Below are 22,061 nucleotides of genomic sequence, written 5' to 3'. Positions count from 1 at the left end.
TGTATATAGCTGGGGATGATATGTGGAGAGTTCACCAGGACAGCCAGTCTGGGTTTTGGTCTGTGCATTTTATGAATGGTTTCTGCTTCTTTCATACACATCGCTACATTTAAAATGTGGGCTCCTATTTCAATCTTTAAAGTGCTATATTTTGAAACAAAATACTTTGGGTGGGGGGCAGACCACAGACTTCTGGCTGTCTGCCTGTGACTGCAGACATGCTTCAAGAAATAGCTATAGAAACTGGACCTACTGCCCACATTGCAGTAGCTTGCCACAGGGCTTCTGCAACTTGGTATAAACAACATAAGAATTTAACTTTACTAACAGCACCAAAAGACCAGATAATGATTTAAGAAATTTACTTTCCAAAACCTGAGGTGTAATTATGAAAATTTGTTAATATTCAGTGATGCTAATCGAATCATTTCATAATCTACCTCAACCTAAAACAGGAATCGGCCTCACAGTACATTTCTTCCTGTCATTTAGTCTTCATTTCTCCAACTCCGGATGTTAGCTTAGATGTCCAGTGTTCCCTCAAAGCACCTAAGTTAAAAGTTTGGGGCTCAGCCTATAGGACGGTAAAATGCTGATGGAACCTTCAGGAAGGGGAACCCAGCGGAAGGAAGTGAGGGGGAGCCTTTGATGGGAACAGTGGGATTCTGGGACCTTCCAGTCTCTCACTTTGCTTCACATGCTCAGAAAAGTCAACAGACTTCTCCTACCATGCAGTCTCACCACAACCAAATGAAACTGGAAGGCTAAGATAAGCCCTTTTCTGCTTCGGGGATGTCGTGTTGGGTGTGTACTTCAGCGCTGTCACGCTGGCTAACATGCCAAGCATTTCTGCATTCAAAATGTAGGATCGGAGCATTTTGCAGGGTAAAGTACGTGTGAGAAGCTTAGCTCACTGCCCACCGGAGTAATAACTCGAAAGCTAAGCATTTAGTGGATATCGTGGAGTTGGCCCACTCCTCACAAGGCTGATGAACAAAGTGGAAGACTACAAAGCCCGACTACTTCACTGTTAGTAAGCCTGTCTACGGAACCATTCTGAACCTACCCTTTCCTTAACAGTTCTTTATCTGCTGTCAAATCCTCTTGTCAGCTCAGAACCTTTTCCATCCCACCACAAAGAGAAAAGGAAGTGAGGTTATTTTACGGCAAAGGAAGTGAGTACCTCCATCAATTTCCCTCGAGTGAGATGCACTTTCCACCTTGTTCTGTTGTTAAATAAACTCATTTCCACTTCAAACCATGTGAATCTGTGTGAATGGGTGTGACGTGAATCCGTAGTCTAGCTATTTATCTGTTCTGCAATGATTTCACCGTAGCCCAGTACAGTGTCGCAGCTTTTTTAAATGACTTGCTTTTTTCGTATGTATGTATGTATGTATGTATGTATGTATGTATGTATGTATGTATGCATGTATGTATGTATGCATGTACTTATTTACTATTTTCTGTGTGAGCAGGTGGGCATGGCATGTGAACACGTACTCATTTATGCCATGCCTGTGAAATCATAAGACAACACACAGGAACCACTTTTCTCTTTCTACCACGTGGTTCCTGGGGATTGAACCAGGCTCAAGTGAGTGGCTTCTTGGTGGCCTCTGAGCTATCTAATTACTCCACCCCTTCAACTGCATCTGAAAGCACAAAATAGAAAATGGAGAAGAGGAATCTATGCACTTCTAATAGCCAAGGACTAGCAGTCAGAAAACAAAACATGCTGCAAGGAGTGCAGATAATCAATCCCATAGCAGGAAACAAGCAAATTTAAACATGAACAAGGAAAGAAATAGCTGTTTCCCAAAAGTTCACAGACAACAGCCAGCAGGTGAGCATGTGGAAGTCTGTTCAGGATCAGTAATTACCGGGAAATGCAAATTAGAAGCCCAATGGGGGTATCACTTCTCAGCTGCCCTAATGGCTTTTACCAAAAAAAAAAAAAAAAACAAAAACAAAAAGCAAGTGCTGGCAAAGATGTGGTGAAAAGAGAGCCATTAACTTAAGCTTTCTTCACAGGAATATAAACTAGTAGAGTTATTCAAAACTAAACCACCATACCAATGAGCAGCTCCACTGCTGTCTATGTACCAAAAGGAAGACATAGATAGGTACAGTCCTGTGCCCACTACAATGTAGTTCACAAAAGCCAAGATATAGAATCAATCTGGGGTAAAAGGATAAAGAAGGGGTTGGGGATTTAGCTCAGTGGTAGAGCACTTGCCTAGTAAGCGCAAGGCCCTGGGTTTGGTCCCCAGCTCCGGAAAAAAAAAAAAAAGGATAAAGAAAATGTGGCCTATGTATGTATACAATGGAATATTATTCAGCTGTTCAAACAGAGGAAATCCTCTAGTTTGTAATAACATGGATGAAACTGAAAGATGTCAAGAAAAATAAGCCAGGCACTGAAGGATAAATACTACGTGATCTCACTTGTACGTCGGATTTAAGAAAGTTGCATTCATAGAGGCAGAAAGTCCAATGTGCTCCTAGGGTGAGAGGTAGGGAAATAATTAAGGAGAAGTTGGTCAAAGGATACAGAATTTCAGTTAGGAATGACAAGTGAGTCAAAGAGACTGGTCTGGCCGTGGTGGTCACTCTAGTAGCTATCTATGTACTACCTTCATGAACACTGCCAAGAGACTGGCGTCTACTAATTAAGAATAAATATCTGAAGTGAGAACCACAACAGTCATGCTACAAAAAATGACATTTCAAAACATGGTGTGCCCCGTAAGTTAGATTCAACTCCTATTTATCAACAAAAACAAACCGAACAGGAAGAATATCTGACCTGTGCGTTCATTAAAGTAGCACACTTATAAATAAACTCAATTAGTCGCTCCAGAATACATCCTGTCTTCAAACATGTCATGCACTATGAATTATAATTTCTATTTGTCAGTAAAATGTAAGAGGAGGGATATTTTAGCCACAACCCAATGAAAATGGCAAATAATGAGTTCGTGTTAATGGAGGAGGGAGTTTTACTCCAAATTTGCTGCTGTTCCTTCTTGGGTAATACATGGGGCTACCGCTTACTAATAAACTAGACTCAAGGTCTGATTCATCATCTCCAGCTTGAAATTAAGATTCTGAACTTCCTGCCATGTGTCCTGTAAGCAAACATCAAACCTAGACACTGATAATTAGACGGCAAACAGAGGCTGAGCCACTGACACCCGTCTTCACGCCCTGAGGACACAATGACTCAGCACACCCTTCATCTGCATGGTGGCATCCCCAGGGAGGGGCTAGGAGGCGCAGAGGAATGCATGGAACAGAAATGATTTGCAAGGTGGATAGCACCATCAAGTTTTAAAATACTTCTCGTGAGCAGTAAGTCTCAATTCTCTGTCTTCTTTCCTGATTTGAAACACAGAATCACACTTCTAGCTAAATCCAAAGGCATTTATGGTGATTTTTTTCAAAGTCAGAAACCAGAGTTGATTAAGTGCCACATCTAACCCAGGCTTTCATCCCAGGGCAATGTTGGTGCCCACTTGCAGCTGGGAGCTGCAGTTGCTGTCTAGTTAAATACTCTGCACAAGGGAAAGATAGCCATCGCAAGGCCAGTTCAGTAGAAACAAAGAGACGTACCTGCAGGTTTTCGATTTCTTCTTTGTGCTCCCTCTTCAGATGTAGAATAGCAGCCTGGTATTCTGGAAGATCACAAGAGAAGCCAGTTACAAAGGAGCACGAAATGAGTCGGAGAATTCAAGGGTGCCTCACCTGAATCCCCACTGGGAGCCACCCTTCAAACAACCAAAGGTGTGGACAGGCCTGGACAGGAAGAAGAGCTGTTAGATACGGCCAGGATTGGAGTGAGGGGGATTCCTTTCCTTCAGTACAGCCTGTATCACAAAAAAATGCCAAACTAAGCAGTGAGGGCAGGGTTTAAAAGAGAAAGCCACGTGAGTGAATGACAGATACAGAATAGGTCAGGTGTTTGTCTTCAAGGAGCTGAAAGTTCATGCTCCACTGAGAACAAACACAGATGTGTTAAGAGAGGTTATAAAAGAAACTTTCTATCTGAGAGCACGGAACTCTATTTTTAACTCTGTTTAAAAAAGAAAACGCGCACAGAGAGACGCTAATGCTGGGCCTTTTCTCGGCTCTTGATCAACCAAGAAAGCCAAGACTATTTGTCATTTGAAAGAGAGATTCCTGAGAGAATTGAGGCTAAAAGCAGGACAAAAATAAATTTCTAGTCCACTTTTCAACTGAGTATAATGACATTCATTCCAAAAATATGACCCCTGTGTACGCAGAAGCTACAGCCAGCTACTAAAACTACCCCCCCCATTGGCTGAGTATAGGAGATACCCCACTGGCTGAGTATAGGAGATACCCCACTGGCTGAGTATAGGAGATACCCCACTGGCTGAGTATAGGAGATACCCCACTGGCTGAGTATAGGAGATACCCCACTGGCTGAGTATAGGAGATACCCCATTGGCTGAGTATAGGAGATACCCCACTGGCTGAGTATAGGAGATACCCCACTGGCTGAGTATAGGAGCTAAGTCTACTTTCAGGACAGCTAATGTGCATAGAACCACAGAGACATTCACGCTACAGAGAATTACAAAGCAAGATGTTGTGACCACTGACTTTTGTGGGTCAAACCAGTGTTTTACAAGCGTGTTCTGGGTCACAAGTCTGTACCGCAACAGACTATTCCTCTAATTCAGTATCATGAGTTAGGCAGACATGCTGGGGTTCCAGTTCGAAGAAGACGACCATGGGATAGTCCCACAAGGAGAGGAGGAGAGGATCTGGGCTGCTGGGGGCTATGCATAGCCACACTGTAGCTCTGTGGGGACCATGCTGCAACAGTGACACTGTGGGCTCTCTATGTAGACCATACCATGAATCAAAGCACTTATCGCTATCCATACCACCTTTGGGGTAGTCTGGGCCACCATCATCTTCCCAGAGCTCTATGTCCTCCTTTTCAGAGAGTACCTCGTTCCCCTCTCACCAACATCATGAGTCTCCTTGTGGCCGTCTGTGCAATCTATGAAAGACACGATCCAGACAGTGTCTTCTGGCTGTTCATGGGACTTGTCATGAAGACTCCTACCTGTAGGGGCTGGGGAGGTGGCTCAGTAGCTACAGCACTTTCTGCAAAAGCAGGAAAACTTGAGTTTGGATACTCACAGCACCCAAATGAATGCCAGGTATATGGTAGCATGTATCTGTAACTGAAGAACTGGACCAGAGGACTAGAGACAGGTGGAGTTCAAGGCTCAATGGCCAGACAGTCTAGCCAAAACAGAGAGGTCCAGGTTATATGAGAGGTCCTGTACCAAAAAATGTGGTTGAGAGCAATTGAGAAAATCACCAGACATCAAATTCTGTGTCCATATCCCTGCCACACAGGTATGGAAAAGAACACCTACACATAAGCACACAGGTACACACACACGTACACATACACACAGAGAAACACACACACACAGGACTGCAGCCCAAAGGTTTCTCATGATCTCTGTCTCCTCTCTTCTAATGCTACTCCTCCTACCTGTCCATTCATTACAGGTACACCGGCTTCTTGCCAACTCTTAAATTTTCTAAATGCTTTTTCTAATGCGTTGAAAATTTGCATTTTCTCTACTTTGAGGTAGAGTCCCAACCTACATGACAATAAATATGTGAACCCCAGTCAATCTATAATGCAGTCAAAGGAAACCAGTTAATTCAACCTTCTTGAAAAAGGAATGCCTCTGGCTGGAGAGATGGCTTAGTGCTTAAGAGCACTGATTGTTCTTTCAGAGGTCCCCAGTTCAATTCCCAGCAACCACATGGTGGCTCACAATCATCTGTAATGAGATCTGATGCCCTCTTCTGGTGTCCGAAGACATCTACAATGTACTCATATATACATAAAATAAGTAAATAAATCTAAAAAAAAAAGAAAAAAGAAGAAAGCAAAATGAATACCTCTTGGAAGAACGTCTACCTCCTCTGAACAGAAATCACGCAACACTCTGCAAAATGATCCATTTTATATAAAATGTGTCTGTAAGGGTGTGATCTACAGAATTGTGACTGAAGTAATAACAAATTAACAAAAGAGGTCACTGCAAAACCAACACCCAGCAAGGCATGATCTGTCTCCTCCTTAAGCAAATATTTTGGCTAAGTGCCCCACCATTGCAGGTGGGAGGAAAGGGCGCCCGTATGCCAGTAAGAGTAATAAGAGGAAACGCAGCCTTTATTAATGGGATTCTTCATTTAAGACCTCACCTCACAAGGTAACAGAGCAGAATATGATGGTCCCTCATAGGGCTGGCACGATGACTCAGTGGACAGAGATGATTATCACTAAGCCTGACAGCCTAAGCTCAAGTCACAGAACCTACATTGTGAAAGAAAAGGCCTGACACCTGAAAGGCATCTCTGTCCTCCTCCACACATGCATTGAGGCACACACACACACACACACACACACACACACACACACACACACACCACATAAAACACACATGTAGGGAGCCGTATTGGATTTGGGCCTGGCCGCTTTGTGACTGCATAGCTCAAGGTGGCTACGTGACTCTGGGCTGTATGGCCACAGAAGCTCACCCCTAGGTGGCTGCTGTAAGATTATGAGATTGTTGGACAAAAGCCTCTCCCAGGAAGACCCTGGGAGCAATCACAGGATGTTTCAGCCTGAGCAAAACACCGGATGTCCCTGAGCAGATTCCTGAGAAGGGTTCGACCTTTTCAAAGAACAAGTCCCCGGAAGACTGTTGCCTCTTTGTTTAAGGAGGATATCTTGCAGTTTAGTGATTCACCTTATATCCTTGAGCACTTCCCAATACTCCCCCACCCTGAGCTTCAGTTCCCGCTTCTATTCCTGCCTCAGAGCTTTAAATGCTGTACATTCCTCTCAATAAACAGACCTTGACAACGGAACTTTTGCTTGGTCTCCTTCTTCTCTCCACCCCCTTGACTTACAGGTAGAAGGCCTCTTCGGGACCCTGAATAACTGGGTCCCCGCTGGCGGGGGCACACACACTGCATTAAATCTAATGTTAGAAAAGTTTACTAAAGCCAGGTTGGTATTTTCCATGTGTGCCTATGAGAGGTGATCCTCTGCCCTGCAGTTTTAGATGTGCAAACACCTTGGAGTAGCTTGGGGCATATTCTCAGGGAGCATCGCTATCCTCCTGAGATGTAAGGTGCAAGACCAAGGATGCTAGTATTAGTAAAGAAGAGAACGTAACTGAGGTATTTCATGACTGAGGTTTTTTTTTTTTTTAAATCTAAGGACTTGAAAGTGGCAAATTCTGCGCAGTCACCAGACACTCCATGAGAGCTAAGAAGTTAATGAAAATATTTTGCACCAAAAAAGAGGCAGTTTTTTGTCTGTTTGCTTGGTTTTTTTTTAACATCTTAGATGAAAGACAGGAAATCTCTTTAGAGGCAGAGTTCAACTTTCTGAGGAACAAACACACAAGACCCTCCATCCACAAAGTTCCTTCTAATCAAACACTTAATCTAACTCAGGGCTGCCCTCGGAGGCTTCCTGATCAGCTCAGAGTAATGACACATCTTTTCTGCTGAGGGCTTGGGCAAAGTCTCCAATTTGCCAAAGGCAGAATCAGAAATGATTTAACTAACATGGGAGGTACAGGCCCGCCACAGCTGTGCTCTACAGCCGACTGTGTTCACCTCAGTATTCATGAAACTGCTGCTGGCCTCAGGGACAGATCTAAGCACTCACCACAGACCTTATCCTCACGGTGAAGCCCAAACTACAGAGGAGGAAACTGAGATTCTCAGGGCGAACATCTTTCCCAAAGCTGTAAGTGTCAATAACAACATTCAGGCCCAGAGAACCATGCTATTTACCCCGGGGACTGTTAGGTAAACACGAGGTACACACAAAACTCAGGATCCCTAGAAACTTTAAGGTCACGAGCTTTGTCCAAACACTGGAACAACTCAAAATTCTGGACGTCTTCTATAAGTTGTCAAAATAGATATTACACCAGCGCTCCGCAATCAAGAGCTGCTCTTCCGGAGGATCCAGGGTGGACTCCCTGCACCCATGCCATGGTTCACAACCCTGTGTAAGTCCAGTTCCAAGGAATTCCATTCCCGAGTTTGGCCTCTGCAGGCACCAGGAATGCACATGGTACACAAATATACACATGGGGTGCTGGGGGGACCCTACCATATAAATAACAACTTTTTAAAAGTTTAAAAATTAATTATTTAAAAGGAGATCTTTTCTGTTTTTAATGACAAGGTTTGAGGGAAAGGGGGTCATAGGGAAGAGTGTAAGGTCTAACACTTAATAATATTGAGAGAAGTTAAGTGTCCATTCTCTCTAGACTTCCAGGCCAACAGAGTTTATTGTTGAATTAGATTTTACTTACCCTCTCTTTCACACACACATAGATCCTAGATTTCTCCCACCCTATTCTCCTCCCTTCCCCCACCTCCACCAACACTCCCACATTAAGAAATTTGAAAATTTCTGGTCACCTATTAGGAGTCCAGGCTGCACTTCTGTCTGGGGGTTCTGGCTTGTCCCACTTAGCCTATTTTGGACTTTCCCACGGTCTCCCATCTTTACATTTTAAGATCCACCCTTCAATCTGGAGGGCAAGGACCGTTCCTCCGAGTTATACTTGATGACTACTGAGTGCTTCGGAAGCAGAGCATGTGCCACCCACACTAGATACGCAGGTCCTGACTCCCATGAAGCCTCTGCTTACTGACCTGGAAACTTGGAGGATACCACAGAAAGCCGTTGAGTGTCACTACACATGGGAAAGTCTGCTTCAAGATGAGGTTCATTTAATTTAAGGGGGAAAAGTAGATTAAGAAACAAGTAAAAATAACAGACAAAATATTACAAGTGTGTGTCAAAGATAAAGAGGCAGAGAACCTAAGGAATGGAGAACGGGAGGATGTAGTTCCCTAACAAAAGAAAACAAACCTACCCAACTATGGGGGACGCAGAGATACTCTCCAGTGGTTTTTAAAAGCAGATGAAAATATTCAGTCATACGAAGCAAACATAAGCCATTTTACTCCAAATCCCAAGAATAAAATAAAAATTGACCTCCTGTATTTAGCATTAGGCAGGCAAAAATGCAGCCAGGTCTCAGTCTGCCACCACCATAACCAACGTAGCCCATGGTAACCATGCTGCACAGGAACCTTTGCACCCGCCACAAACAGTGGGAAAGGGATCAAGGAGCCAGCAAGGGGCTGGGGTGTAGTACAGGGAGGTGCGTGTGCTGGTAGGGTGTTGAAGGGACGATGATGGAAGTTCTGCTGGATTCATGGGTAACGGTTTTCCTTTTACAGTAAGCTGTAGTATGGAACCCTGACTGAACTTGTAGGCTAGATTAGACTTGAACTCACACAGGTCCACCCACCTCTGTCGCTTTAGCAGTCAGATTAAGGGCACACGCCCTGCAAGATAACTGTTTTAGGTTTTTGGTCCGTGCGGGCGCGCGTGCGTGCGCGTGTGCTGTTATGCTCGGTGCCCATGGATGTTAGTAGATGATGTCTTCGGCCCTGGTGCTGTGTGTGTGTGTGTGTGTGTGTGTGTGTGTGTGTGTGTGTGTGTGTGTGTGTGTGTGCGCGCGCGCGCGTGTGCTGTTATGCTCGGTGCCCATGGATGTTAGTAGATGATGTCCTCGGCCCCGGATCTGGAGCTACGGGATGTTGAACCCAGCCGCAGTGAGAGTTCTGTGAGCTGCGTGCCGTTCCTCTGCGGGAGCTGTGGGCACTCGTACTCTGAACTGCTGAGCTATCTCTTTAGGCCCATGCCCCATCCTTTGATGCTTCGCTGCTAACAATTTCTAAGCTTCCTTCCTTCCCAGCTCCCCAGTATGAGTCAATGGGCAAGAAAGCCCTTAACCATGAAGAGAGTCAGACCACACAAATTACAAATTACTGCCCATAAGAGGGAACCCTCACCCCACTCATGCCTCCCTAATCCCCTTCTCTTGTTCTTCCTCAAGTCACCTCAGACCAGCCTCGTAGGCTTGGCATATTTGTCCTGAAAACCTCAGGATGTACTCAAAAGATCCTTTACACACATTCTGTGTGGGTTCAGTGCTCACAGGGTCTCAGCATCTGAATCAGATCAGGGGCAGAAGGAAGGTCCATGTTGTACCTTCAGAAAGGACAAAGCCATACAGAAGTTAGGTGGATAATGGATCAATTGATTATCTTTCTATATGTACACAGAAAAAATAATTTCTCTACCTAAACAACACAGCACTGGACGGCAGATGAGAGAAATACCATAATTCAGGAATTATAATTCTTAGTACTGATTTCTTTAGGCAGAAATATAAGAATTAACAGCATTAAATAATGAGGAGAGCTTACTAATATCCCACTGTTCTCATCTAATTGCTTAGGGAATTAAAGTACTAATTTCCCCAGAGTGATGCTATTAGGAGGTGGGGTTTCTGACTGGGAACTGGGTCATGAGGAAAAAGTTACCATGGACCAATACATGAAATTAGTGTCCTTATAAAAGAGTCTCTCTTTCATCTCTTTCACCTTGAGGAGACAGGAACATAGCCATTTGTGAACCAGGAAATGGGTCCACCCCTACCCCTGTTGTAACCTTGAACTTGGACTTCCCAGTCATTGAAACTGTAAGAAATAATTTTCTTTTGTTTATAAGCTTCACAGCCTACGGAATGGTTGCTATAGTAGCTTGAACCTACTCTACCAGGCACTGAACTGAGCATTGAGTGTGGATGACAATAATAAGAATAGGCCCGGGGTTGGGGATTTAGCTCAGTGGTACAGCGCTTGCCTAGGAAGCGCAAGGCCCTGGGTTCGGTCCCCAGCTCCGAAAAAAAGAAAAAAGAAAAGAATAGGCCCAAACTCAAAGGTCTTTTGAGGTTCACAGCTTTGATATGTAAGAAGCTTCATCACAGACACTCTGATATGAAATCATTAAACCTTTGTTGTCTCAAAAGGCTGTATTTGCTCTTCTCTGAATGTTTTATTTGAGGACATGGATTGGAGAATTCCTAGAAAATTATTCATCTACTTACGCCCTGTTTCCTTTGATCTATAGAAAATCCCCTTGCTTTCGATTCGGTCACCCGACTAGCTTTAGCTGCTGGAATACAGGAGGGTATGATGAGAAAGGCCTTACATTTGAGGACAGCTTGCTTGCCTCTACACACTGCTGTTCCTGCTTTCAAGTAAGAACACATCTTGAGTGCCTGCTACTTCCTCAAGCTGGAGCCCAGAGGTGCACAGACCCAAACCCAAAGCCAGCTCAGCAGGGCCCAATCTAGCTCATGCAAAGAAATGGTTGTTACTGGGAGCTGTTGGATGTTACATACCATTCATTGTTGCTGCTGGCAAGCAATAGCTAATGGGTATGTTTGGCAAGTTTTCAGCTCCCTGCATATATTTCAGAGGATTAGCGACATGAGATGTATTCTCCCCAGAAAACAGACCAGCATGCAAAGCGGTTAATGAGCCTAAATAAACATCCCTAGGCTGCTCTATACTAAAAATCTGAGCAAGGAACAGCACTTGTGTCTTTAGGTTCTGAGATACGATGTAACACAGGTTCAAAGGGCAGGGTTTATAGCTATGACTCTGAACATTACCTGTATTAAGCACTGAGAGCCTTACCCCATTGCTGGATGGTTTACCTCAGAGAAAGTTTCTATTCCAAAGGCTGCCTTTTCCCTTCATCCTCTTACTCCTATTTCCTGTTCGGTTAGGATGAAGATGCCAACCAGTTTGGAATTCCGGGGTGCGAGCATAATAAAGTGCCTGCTCTTCAAGGCACACTCTGAGAATAAATATATTAAAAAGTACCTGATTCTGTCACTAGATGGCAGTGACAACACTGCACATTGGAACTTCCTAGGAAGCACCGCTGCAACTCCCGAAGGTTTGCCAGAGTGGAGGGGCCTGGCCTGGGGTAGGGAACTGAACCAAAGCTTGAAACAACCCCTCTCATTCAAAAAGAGAATGGATGTGATGGCTACTTGAGGAGAAGCAGAACAAATGCAGCATTTTCCCAACCATGTATTCCGAGATAAGCATGACCCAGTGGGCTTCTGGGTGTTCTAGGCTAGAATCTGCTTGGCCCTCTTCCATGTCTCTAAGGCACTGATAACTCAACGGTAACACAAGAGAAGCAAACCACAGATGAGTAGCTAAACAGAGCATCCTAGACAACCAACAGTGTGATGACGCAACCAGGGGCTGTCAGGCGTCAGGTGTCAAGGGGCAGGACAGCTATTACAGAGTCACCGGGGCTAGGGACCCTTGGGGTTGGGAATCTAAGGCTTACAGCTCAGAAACCAACTGGGGTGTGCTTCCCTGGGTGGGAAGAAAAGCTGACCCATCAACTTGGGCCCAAGGAACAAGCTTCGAAGGTTAAACCCCATCCCATCCCACTGACTGGTTATACAGCATCTGTATCAAAGCTAGTGAGGAATCCCAAGACACCATTCTTCTGAGATGTACCTCTAATCTGTAGGTTTTACACAGACCAGGAGAAGCAACTGCAAAATACATGATTCCTCAAATTATTCTATACATGGGAGCCTGCAGGCCAAACTCCTAACTTGCATCATAAAGAAACAATTACAATCAATCGCAAACAATCAAGGTAGACAAGATCAACAATAGAAATACTAAATCACCCAATATAAGTTTTAAAAATCAAATGCACTGGAAAGTGATCCATTATTTTCAGAATCCGTATACCAAGTCTAAAATAAGAAGAATTGCTGTTAACAAATATGACGATATCACACTTTTAAAATAATGCTGAGAAAACAACAGTGGGTGATCACAGAGACTTGACATGGTAAACCTGAACATAGGCACTAAGATTAAAAAAACTCAAGAGCTTTGATGTAAACTCTAGTCCAAAAAGCACTTTTGAGTAGAAGATACTGAAAATTAAAAGGTTTTAATGGTATAAGAAAAGAAAAATAAGGAAGAACCATAGAGCTAGGGGAGAGACACAACAGGTAAAAGGTAAAGGTTCTTGTACAAGCATAAAGACCTTCGTTCAAAATAACCAGCATTTAAATAAATAGATAAATAAATAAATAAATATCTAGTCTTCTGTACTGCAGCCCTGTGGGTGAGATAGGAGGCTCACCAAGGGCTGCTGACTGCTGGCCTAGTTCTCAGGTTCACGCGCGCGCGCGCACACACACACACACACACACACACACACACACACACACACAAACCTGTCTCAAGGAAATAAAGTTGATAAGGTTGAGAGGCATCTGGCAGGACACTTGTAATCAACTTTGGCATTGATGTTGAGATAACAAAATGATACGTGCTATGAAGTATGTGTGTGTGGAGCTCATAGGGCACCTTGCAAAGTAGATTTTCACCTTATGGATGCCAGGAATCGCGCTCAGATCCTGAGCTTGTTCGCAAGGGCCTTTACCCACTGAGCCATTTCATTGACCAGTACTTACTGTATTTATCAAGAACTTTAGCAAATTTTAAAACTAATAATGAACTTTGAGACAAATCCATTCATGTAGGATTAGTGTACCAATTTCCACAGAATATTTATTGAGTTACATACTACTGAAAGTCAATATGTTGACTTTATTTAATGACACAGAACCATATCAATAAATCATGTGTTGAATTAAAATAAAATAGAATGCTTCAGTAGAGAAGCATCTGCTATTCTTTTGTTAATTATATGTAATGTGTCTACCACTATGCTTTCTAAAAAGTTCACGCCCATAGCTTACTGCTGCTATCTGCCAAGGTCCTGGAGTAAAGTTCCCTACTCTTTTATTATGGGAAGTGGTTAGTGAATAACCAGTCAAGCTCTCAGCTGTAAGTGGCAAAAAATAAGCAGGAATTTATGTCACTTCCTAAATAAGGCTCAGGGAACACCATGGAGGAGGGGGTAAGAAAGAATATAAGAATTAAGGAAGAGGTGCACTACTATGTAATCTCTTCCTCTCATTGAAACAATCCCTTCTGAAAGGAAGATGTAACCTTATAAAACTAAACAAGTAAAGGAAACTTACAAATCTCAGAATAAATCATATAAAGGCTAAGGAAGTTCCTAAAACTCACAGGATTCAAAAGGCCCCTCCATGGTGTTGTATAATGAATAAGCAAATTCTGAGAAGACACTCTGATTCAGTGAGCTGCCTTTAGGTTTTGTACAGAGCTCCAGGAATGGACCTTTTGTGAGTTACTGACCACGTAATGGTTAGTTTTTATGTCAACCAGGCACAAGACAGAGTCAGTCTTAGAAGAGGGAAATTTAGTTGAAAAAAAAAAAGTGCTTCTAGCAGATTGGCCTATAGGCAAGACGGCAGGGCATTTTCTTGATTAATGGTTGACACTGAAGTGCCCAGCCCACTGTGGGCAGTGCTGTCTCCACACCATTTGCTAGAATGAGTAAGCCATGGAAAGCAAACAATAAGGAGTGTTCAAACCTTGCGTTCTTGCTGACTTCCTTTTGTAATAGAGATGGACTAGAAGCTAGAAGCTAAGAAAACAAACTAACAAAAAACAAAACAGCAAAAGTACTTTTCCTCCCCAAGCTGTTTTTGGTCATGGTGTTTTTCAAATCAGTAAAAGCCAAAGTGAAGCGCTCAAACTGCATGATCCAGCGGTGTTTCTGTCACCCACGCTCGTGTAATTAACCCCATGCTCGTGTAACTAACCCACACTCAATGATTCACCAAGAGTAATCGCCCACCATAATTTCCCTATATTACGTTAGAGCTTTGAAACAGTGGAGTAAAGAGGGCCATGAATCATTTTCCAGAGAGATGAAATTATTATCTTATAGTTGTTAATAACATCTATTGGGATAGCATTTGCTAGGAAGTCCCAGGTTCTCTTTCATCGAGGAAATCACATCAACAGGGGTGACACTGCAAGCAAATGACCGCACAGGAAATACTGGAATCAGCTCACCACCTCTAGAGAGAGCAGCAAAGAAACCTGATACGGGGCTTCATAAATCTCAGAAGTACAGAGACAGGGTTAGTTAGATACGGATATTATTCTACCTTTATTTTATATCATTTTATAATTATTTGTGATTCTCTCCTGTAAGCAACAATGGATGTATTCAAAATTAATATGTACACTCATACATTTTATATGATTTTATATGAGAGTAGATATAGCCGAATAGTCAATTAGAAGAAAGCTGGAGTTCACAGAGAATAAACACACAGAACTAGGAGACGACTGCATTCGTGTGGCATGGATTGGCATGAGCTGCCTGGAGTCACACTCTGGTAGAAGCTGCCTGCTTTTTCCCTTGCTCTTTGACTGAAAGCCCTTTATTTAAGGCTGACAGAATGAACCTCAGAAGAGAGAGTTGAAGGTCAGTCTCTGGAGAGGCAGGTGGAAGTCGGCCAAATCTAACTGGAATGAGAGTGGAATTTTCTCTTAAATCAGGCCAGGCAAGTACCCAGGAGGCTAGGCTACCTGCCCAGGTTTCTGAAGGAGACAAGACACTTGTGCCTCTCACATGGTGGAAAAGTACCCTAAATATAACGTGTTGCAGCTGCTACTTGGATTGTTGCCTGTGGCTATACAGTTTAACTGGCACCATCTCTACCACTCAGAATTTAAGATGGTGTGTGTGTGTGTGTGTGTGTGTGTGTGTGTGTGTGTGTGTTCGCACATGCATGCATACATGTGCTTGTAGTTGAGCATGCTGTTTTCAAGGAAAACATCAAAGGTGAGCAAACCTCTAAGATGAATGGAGGAAAACAATCAACCCAATTGATAATTTGGGGTACAATAGAAAGCAGTGGACTCCCTGTAGGAGGACCCAGCCACAAAAGAATGTGGAATGCCCTGTCCCCTCCACCATCACTATGCCCACAGTTTTGCCAATCACGTAAAATAAAAACATGTGCTTAGTTGTGTTCAGAGTGTGGACCTTCAGCAACAACAGATGAGATCATGGAATATGTCACACACACTTAGACTAAACATATATTCATTGCTTGTGTGTGAGGTTCAGATTTTTGTCTAGAAACTTGAAGATTTGCAACCATTCTTGTTGGAAACTGCATGCCGCAGGCCAGCAGTGTGTAGAAACTCAGGACTAAGCATGCACATGGGTAGGGACTGTCAAGGAGATTCCTTGGAAAAAGCCAGAAATTATTGATTCTTCATATCTTACAAGCCTTCTTAAAATTGTGCTTAAGATTGTGCTGTTCCTTGCGGTCACTGTTTTAGAATTTTCCTCCACTTTAAGTAACAGGATCTTCCTAAGATAATTGACTTTCTCATGATTGATTCACTGAGAAACTTCTAGTTTTCCAAGTGAACAAGATGAACAATGAGACACTAAAATAGAGACTAAACTCATATGAATTCAGAGAGTCTCCACTTCCCCTTCTTGTGTCTGAGGATACCACGAACAAGGCCATATAAAGAGAAGAGCACCCACTGATTCCACTAAACACACGGCAAAAGAAAGTAACCTCAGAGGCTGCAGCAATGCGACGCTGGGCTCTTATGTGCCCGCTGAGTAGCTCTGATCTTTCTACAGTGATATTAACCTCAGAATCAGGAACACAAGTGAGACACTCAGAGAACTGTGAAAGTCAAAACTTTTCCACTCCCCAATCCATTTCATCAGCTCATAAAGCCTTACCCCATGCTATTCTACTGTTTTTCAGGGCTGGCTTATAACCTATGGAGGCTGATCCTGGTTCATGCCTGGATGTCCCAGCCCCAAAGACAGAAATCTGATTTTTTTTTTAATGCTCTCCAGGTGATTTTGATAAGGAAGTCAAACTAGAGGGTATTGGGTTTTGTTTGTTTGCTTTGTTTTGTTATAACGTCGGGAGGCTATATTTACATCTGTTTTAAAAGAGGTGCTTTACATTTGACAACTCAAACTCTATTCTCTCCAGTCAATGAAGCCACAAAGTAGTTAACCTTGCAGTTAACTAAGAGCTAATGAAAAAGAGTTAAGCTCTTGTTATCTTACTATTCTAGCATCTATGAGTTGTTACAGAGAAAAGTTTGTTTTTCAAGATAAGGTTTCTTTGTGTAGCCCTGGCTGTCCAGGAACTCGCTGTGTACACCAGGCTGGCCTTGAATTCAGATCAGCCTGCCTCTGCCTGCTTAGTGCTAAGATGAAAGGCGGGGACCACCACGCCAGGCTGAGAAACGCACGCAATTGTCTTCAAATTCTCCCATCTTCCTACTGGCGCAATGATCCCACAAGGACTTGTTCAGGAGCCTGAGAATAATACAATTGAGAAGGAATAAATTTACCAATACAGTAAGTGGTATTGGTATACGTAATCTCCTCCTACAAATTAAGGACAGTCTCTAGTAGTATCCTGTTGTGTAACAGTTTCTTCACAGATTTAAACCTCCCATTCTGGAGGGAAACTTACAAGGAAACAGGATGTTAAGCAGGAGGTGAAACAACAGATGTTCTAAGTAGAGGTGAAACATTGTATCCTGCACAGAAGCTACTTTAAACTAAAGAAGTAAACAACACAATGACTTCAGGAAGTCCCTGAAACAGACCAAATTCACCAGGCCCTTCTCTTTCCAAGCATGTACACCCAGTAAGGATTGTTGAAGAGACTCTCAGACAAGGTCAGCTTCCTGGATAAAGCAGAGACACACAGAGCTGCATTTTTCAGGCCCAGAGCAGCTGAGCTACCTGAAAAAGAGATCTTCTAACCTGTTGAGCCACTTGTAGGTTTTAGACTTCACTCTAGGTTTTCAGGTAGGGTGGGCTTTGGTGATTCAGCTGTCTTTGGATTAGTTCTGCTTCTATAAGTACTACATACCCATATTCTTGTAAGCAACTCTAATAAAACTTACTGATTCACCAAGTGGGACTTTGGTGATATTCCCTCTTACGTGTGTTGACAGTTCTGTACCTGGGGTAAAATGGCAGTTCTGTATCTGGGGTAAAATATTAGCTCATATATCCCCAGAAATTATGCCCGCATCATATACAAAACAAAACCATAAGATCACAGATTTTAAAGATATATTTTCTGATGCTGCTGAGGTCAGTCCTCCTCTCTCAAAATCCTTACAATAAAATTAAGAATACTTAAACAAATCACCCATTTAATTAACAACAGAGAATCCCATGTCTATGCATTTGGAATTACATTTTATGGTCATACAAGGAGAAAAATACAAATAGTTGTTCAGCTGGGGACAGATTGTTTGACTGCCAGGCAAATGTATTTTCTACCATACTTTAAAGCCTTTTGATAGTTTTTAAATGGAATCAAATGTTCAGAGTAAAAGGAGAGGCAGAGAACAGGGTTTTGAGAAGGGGTGGAGAGATCTTTGAAGTAGCAGTTGCTGTGAGTGGTGTATAGGATAGAAGGGCAGAGACAGTGGCAGGCGGGACATCTCCCGCATGAAATCAGGGAACATAGTATTGTGGGCCCACACATAGCCAGAGAACACAGACTCACAGTCACAGAACCTCGACAGTTACAGAATTGTCTTCTAATGGTTTTTGCAGTTCAGATTAAGAGTAGGATGGAAAAAGAATTAGAATCTCTCCAGAGCTGGGGTTTCCCAGATGTCTGTTTCTTAATGAAATTAAGACATTACTAGAAATATGTAGCATCACAGAATTCTAGAGAAGGAAGGGTTCGCAGGCAGAGGAAGGGGCATGGAGTCAAGTTCCCAAGGAAGAAACTGAGTACATGTTTGCAGAAAGCTGAGGAAGATCCCAGAAGGATGGAAAGTGGTGGAGAAACCAGAAATGTTCAAAGTCTATAAGTACATAATTGGCTAAACTGGAAGAAAATTCTCTTGGAATTAAGAAGTTAGGATTTAAAAAGAGAGATTACAAATGACCTTCAAGGAAAATCAGAGACTGGGTTTTTGGGACATTGTGTGGTGGGTGTACCAAGAAAAGATAGCCCTTGATGATTATAGAATACACTGCAAGGCTCCAAGGGACCCAAAGATAGTAGAACACTTTGTTCATTGATGTCTGGTCCTCTGATATGGTTTGGTTTTGCTCTTAAGCCTTCTCTTACAAGGAGCTGGCAATAAAATAGATCCTTAAGTTTAGTGAAGTTGTTCTAGTCAGGGTATAATTAAAAACCAAGTGAATAACAGTCACCACTTCCTTGGAACTTGATATTGCCAACCTATGTTTTCATTGCATTTCATACTTTGCAAATGATGCATTTTCTCAAGTGTGGGGCTTGATTCTGACATGCATTAGTATTTCTGTCCCACAAAGAAAAACTTCTGCAATGATAACTACATATGGAAATAACAGATGTAGACAGTGTACACCATACAGTAAACAAAATATACTACTAATAACATAATAATCCTAAGACTGTTAGACGTATGATCACACTATCAGCTCCATATTGGAGGAAAAGAAACCAAGACACGGGAAGGTTAAAAAGTTGCCTAAAATTAGAGGTAACATGCTAGGTGGCCAGCAGTTGAGGTCAGAAAACCTAGTTCCACAAGCTAAACTCTAAATGTATACAGAATGCTATCCGAGCTCCCTGAGTACTGAGGAGGAGAAAAGAAACATTATGAGGTAGCTGGGTGTGGCGGCATACACCTTTAACTCCAGCACTCTGGGAGCAGGGGCAGGCAGATCTTTGTGAGTTCGAGGTCAGCGTGGTCTACAAAGCGAGTTTTAGGACAGTCAGGGTTTTACACAGAGAAACTCTATCTCAAAAAACCAAAAACCAAAACCAAGAAGATAGAGACAGACAGACAAGAAGCACTATGATATGCAAATCTGAGCTTTATACTCAGAGAAGGAATGGACACTGGAGGGTCTGTGCCTGACGCACCTGAAGATTTGGACAAACCAGAGAGGCCATGCCTGATCCTCTGCAAAGCTTCTTTCTCAGCTCTCAGTTTCCTGAATTGCAGTCCTGGACACCATTGGTCAGCACCAACACATCTCTGCCAGCTGGGAAGCCCTTCCACAAGTGCATTTTAAATCCATTGCATCTTTAGGAGTATACAGGCTTCTATTCTCCCAGATATGTATTTCATTCCTTCAATACAGTACCTGGAGTTACGTCCACAGTTGTCCCCAACAGAGATGGCACAGTTGATTGAGCATCCAGGTACCCAGCTACCAAAATACACAGCCTGAGGCTGTATGTCGTCTACACATTTCATAACCAGTAAGCTGGAGGCCAGGCTCATGAGATTTATGCACTTCATTTACAGCTCACTGCTTCAGTTGCTATGGTAACAGATGCCACAGAAATAGAAAGTCACAGCCATGGTTGACATTTCCCTTGACATAGGAACAAATGTTCAATTGTGCTGGTCATCAAAGATAAAGTAATGGAATGGTGATATATCATTATTATGCCTCTCTTTTTAAACCTCTCAATCATAAAATGCAGTGTCCAAGAGTCAACAAATATCAACTTTGCTGTCATAATTATCAATGACCAAATGGTGCCTACTTACGGCTGGAGCTCTGCTAGTGCAATCAGTAACATGTGCTGTATGAAATGGGCACTGTGCTGATAAGCATTTGCAAAGGAAGACACCACAGCATCCTGTTCTATAGGACAGCCAGAGTGACGGGTCAATAAGAAAGAGAAACTGGTGCCATCCTCAGTAATTATCTCAGAATTTGTACAGGTGCATGAGGGGTTAATAAGTCTTCCTTTGAAGGCATGCCCCCAAAGGAAATTTAGAACCCATTAAAAGATCCAGATGTAATTACAATGATCAAATAGTTATCATCAACTTGGTATGTTTAATAAAGTCCATGTTTTAAATGTTTACCCACCACTACTAAAATACTGTTGTTAATATCAGCACGATGTGTTCAGTGAAGCCGGCTGTTTAACACCGTCAACATCCTAAGATGCCACAGGTAGTGAAACAGTTGATAAATTTTTCCCCTTCTGTTTATGTGCATATGTTTTCTAAGTTTTCTCAACTAGTGTTTGTTACTGGTGAAATGAAATTGACTCATATAAAGCATTTGGGTTCCTTGGTGTGGCTCTGGTTTTGAGCCAGGGTTGAGGAGTTGGTCACTCACATAAACCAGCAACTTAAAGGCTGGAGCATTGAGACCAACAGAACAGATTCTGCCTCAGCTCTGAGTTCTGCCAGCCACGTGCAGGGTACCCAAGTGCTTCGGTTATCTTTTGCATTTCCTCGTCAGTCAATGGAGATAATTCTGTTTCCTATCACAGGGCAGTATGAGCCTTCAGGTTGATATTTATACAGTGCTGAGATCTGCACCGGGACATACACATAATGTCATGTGGCATGTCACCTTCCTCTTCGACAATTTCCTGAATGTATTCAGGATGCCTCATTGTAAGTCCTCACTAGACTTCATCGTAGTCTCTCCCAGTCCCTAGGCCGGCCGGCCCGGTTCACCGTCTCATCTACAACTTCAACACTGACTTTTGCCTATGCAGTGACTCTCTAAGGCATAACTGGTGGTCGGAAAGTCTCTCCCACTATTCCCCACTCATAATTCCAAACAGTTCAGCACCTGCTGCTACTACATGTCCAATCAGTGTCTTAATTTTACCACATCCACTTGATCTTCCCACTTTCTCGTCCAGTCCATAGAAATCCCACACTTTCATTGCTTGGGTCAGAAATGGACACTTTGTGATTCTTCTCCTCACATTCAGTCTGTCTGGAAATTGTAACGGCTCTTTCTCCCAGGTGAATATGTAGAAATGTCTCCACTACTGTCACCATAGTTCAAGCTGACACCTTCTATGCAAATACAGTTTCTTGTCTGGATTCCCATTGCTGTCTTCTGATAGTTTCCCTGTAATTGTGGGTCGACCTACCCGCCCAACCTCCTACCTTGTTTTTCAGTTCAACACAGCAACCATAGGGAGCCTTTCTAAACAGAAGGACTATTACACCATACCTCTGTTCCTATATGTTATTAACTCCCATTTCACTTCACATACAACGGAACCCAACAAACTCTATGTGGGAATACATGGCCAACATCAAGGGCTCACTCCTTAATCCTCCTGAATCACAGAAGTCTTGGATGGTTGACAAAGTCTAGG

General features: G+C 42.9%; 1 protein-coding gene across 2 annotated transcripts in view; it reads right to left on the bottom strand.

The window, feature by feature from the left end:
- Fmn1 (formin 1) overlaps positions 1-22,061 on the bottom strand; it is a 363,061-nt gene that overhangs the window by 213,640 nt on the left and 127,360 nt on the right. For both annotated transcript variants that reach the window (XM_032903890.1, XM_032903891.1), the window contains one exon: positions 3,616-3,677. In XM_032903890.1, the coding sequence (XP_032759781.1) occupies positions 3,616-3,677 (62 nt within the window). The remainder of the gene's footprint in view (positions 1-3,615; positions 3,678-22,061) is intronic.

Source organism: Rattus rattus, chromosome 5 (genome assembly GCF_011064425.1).
Source record: "Rattus rattus isolate New Zealand chromosome 5, Rrattus_CSIRO_v1, whole genome shotgun sequence".
NCBI classification, from domain to species: Eukaryota; Metazoa; Chordata; class Mammalia; order Rodentia; family Muridae; genus Rattus; species Rattus rattus.
Note: the sequence above shows the minus strand (reverse complement) of the source record. Positions and strands in the feature narration are given on the sequence as shown.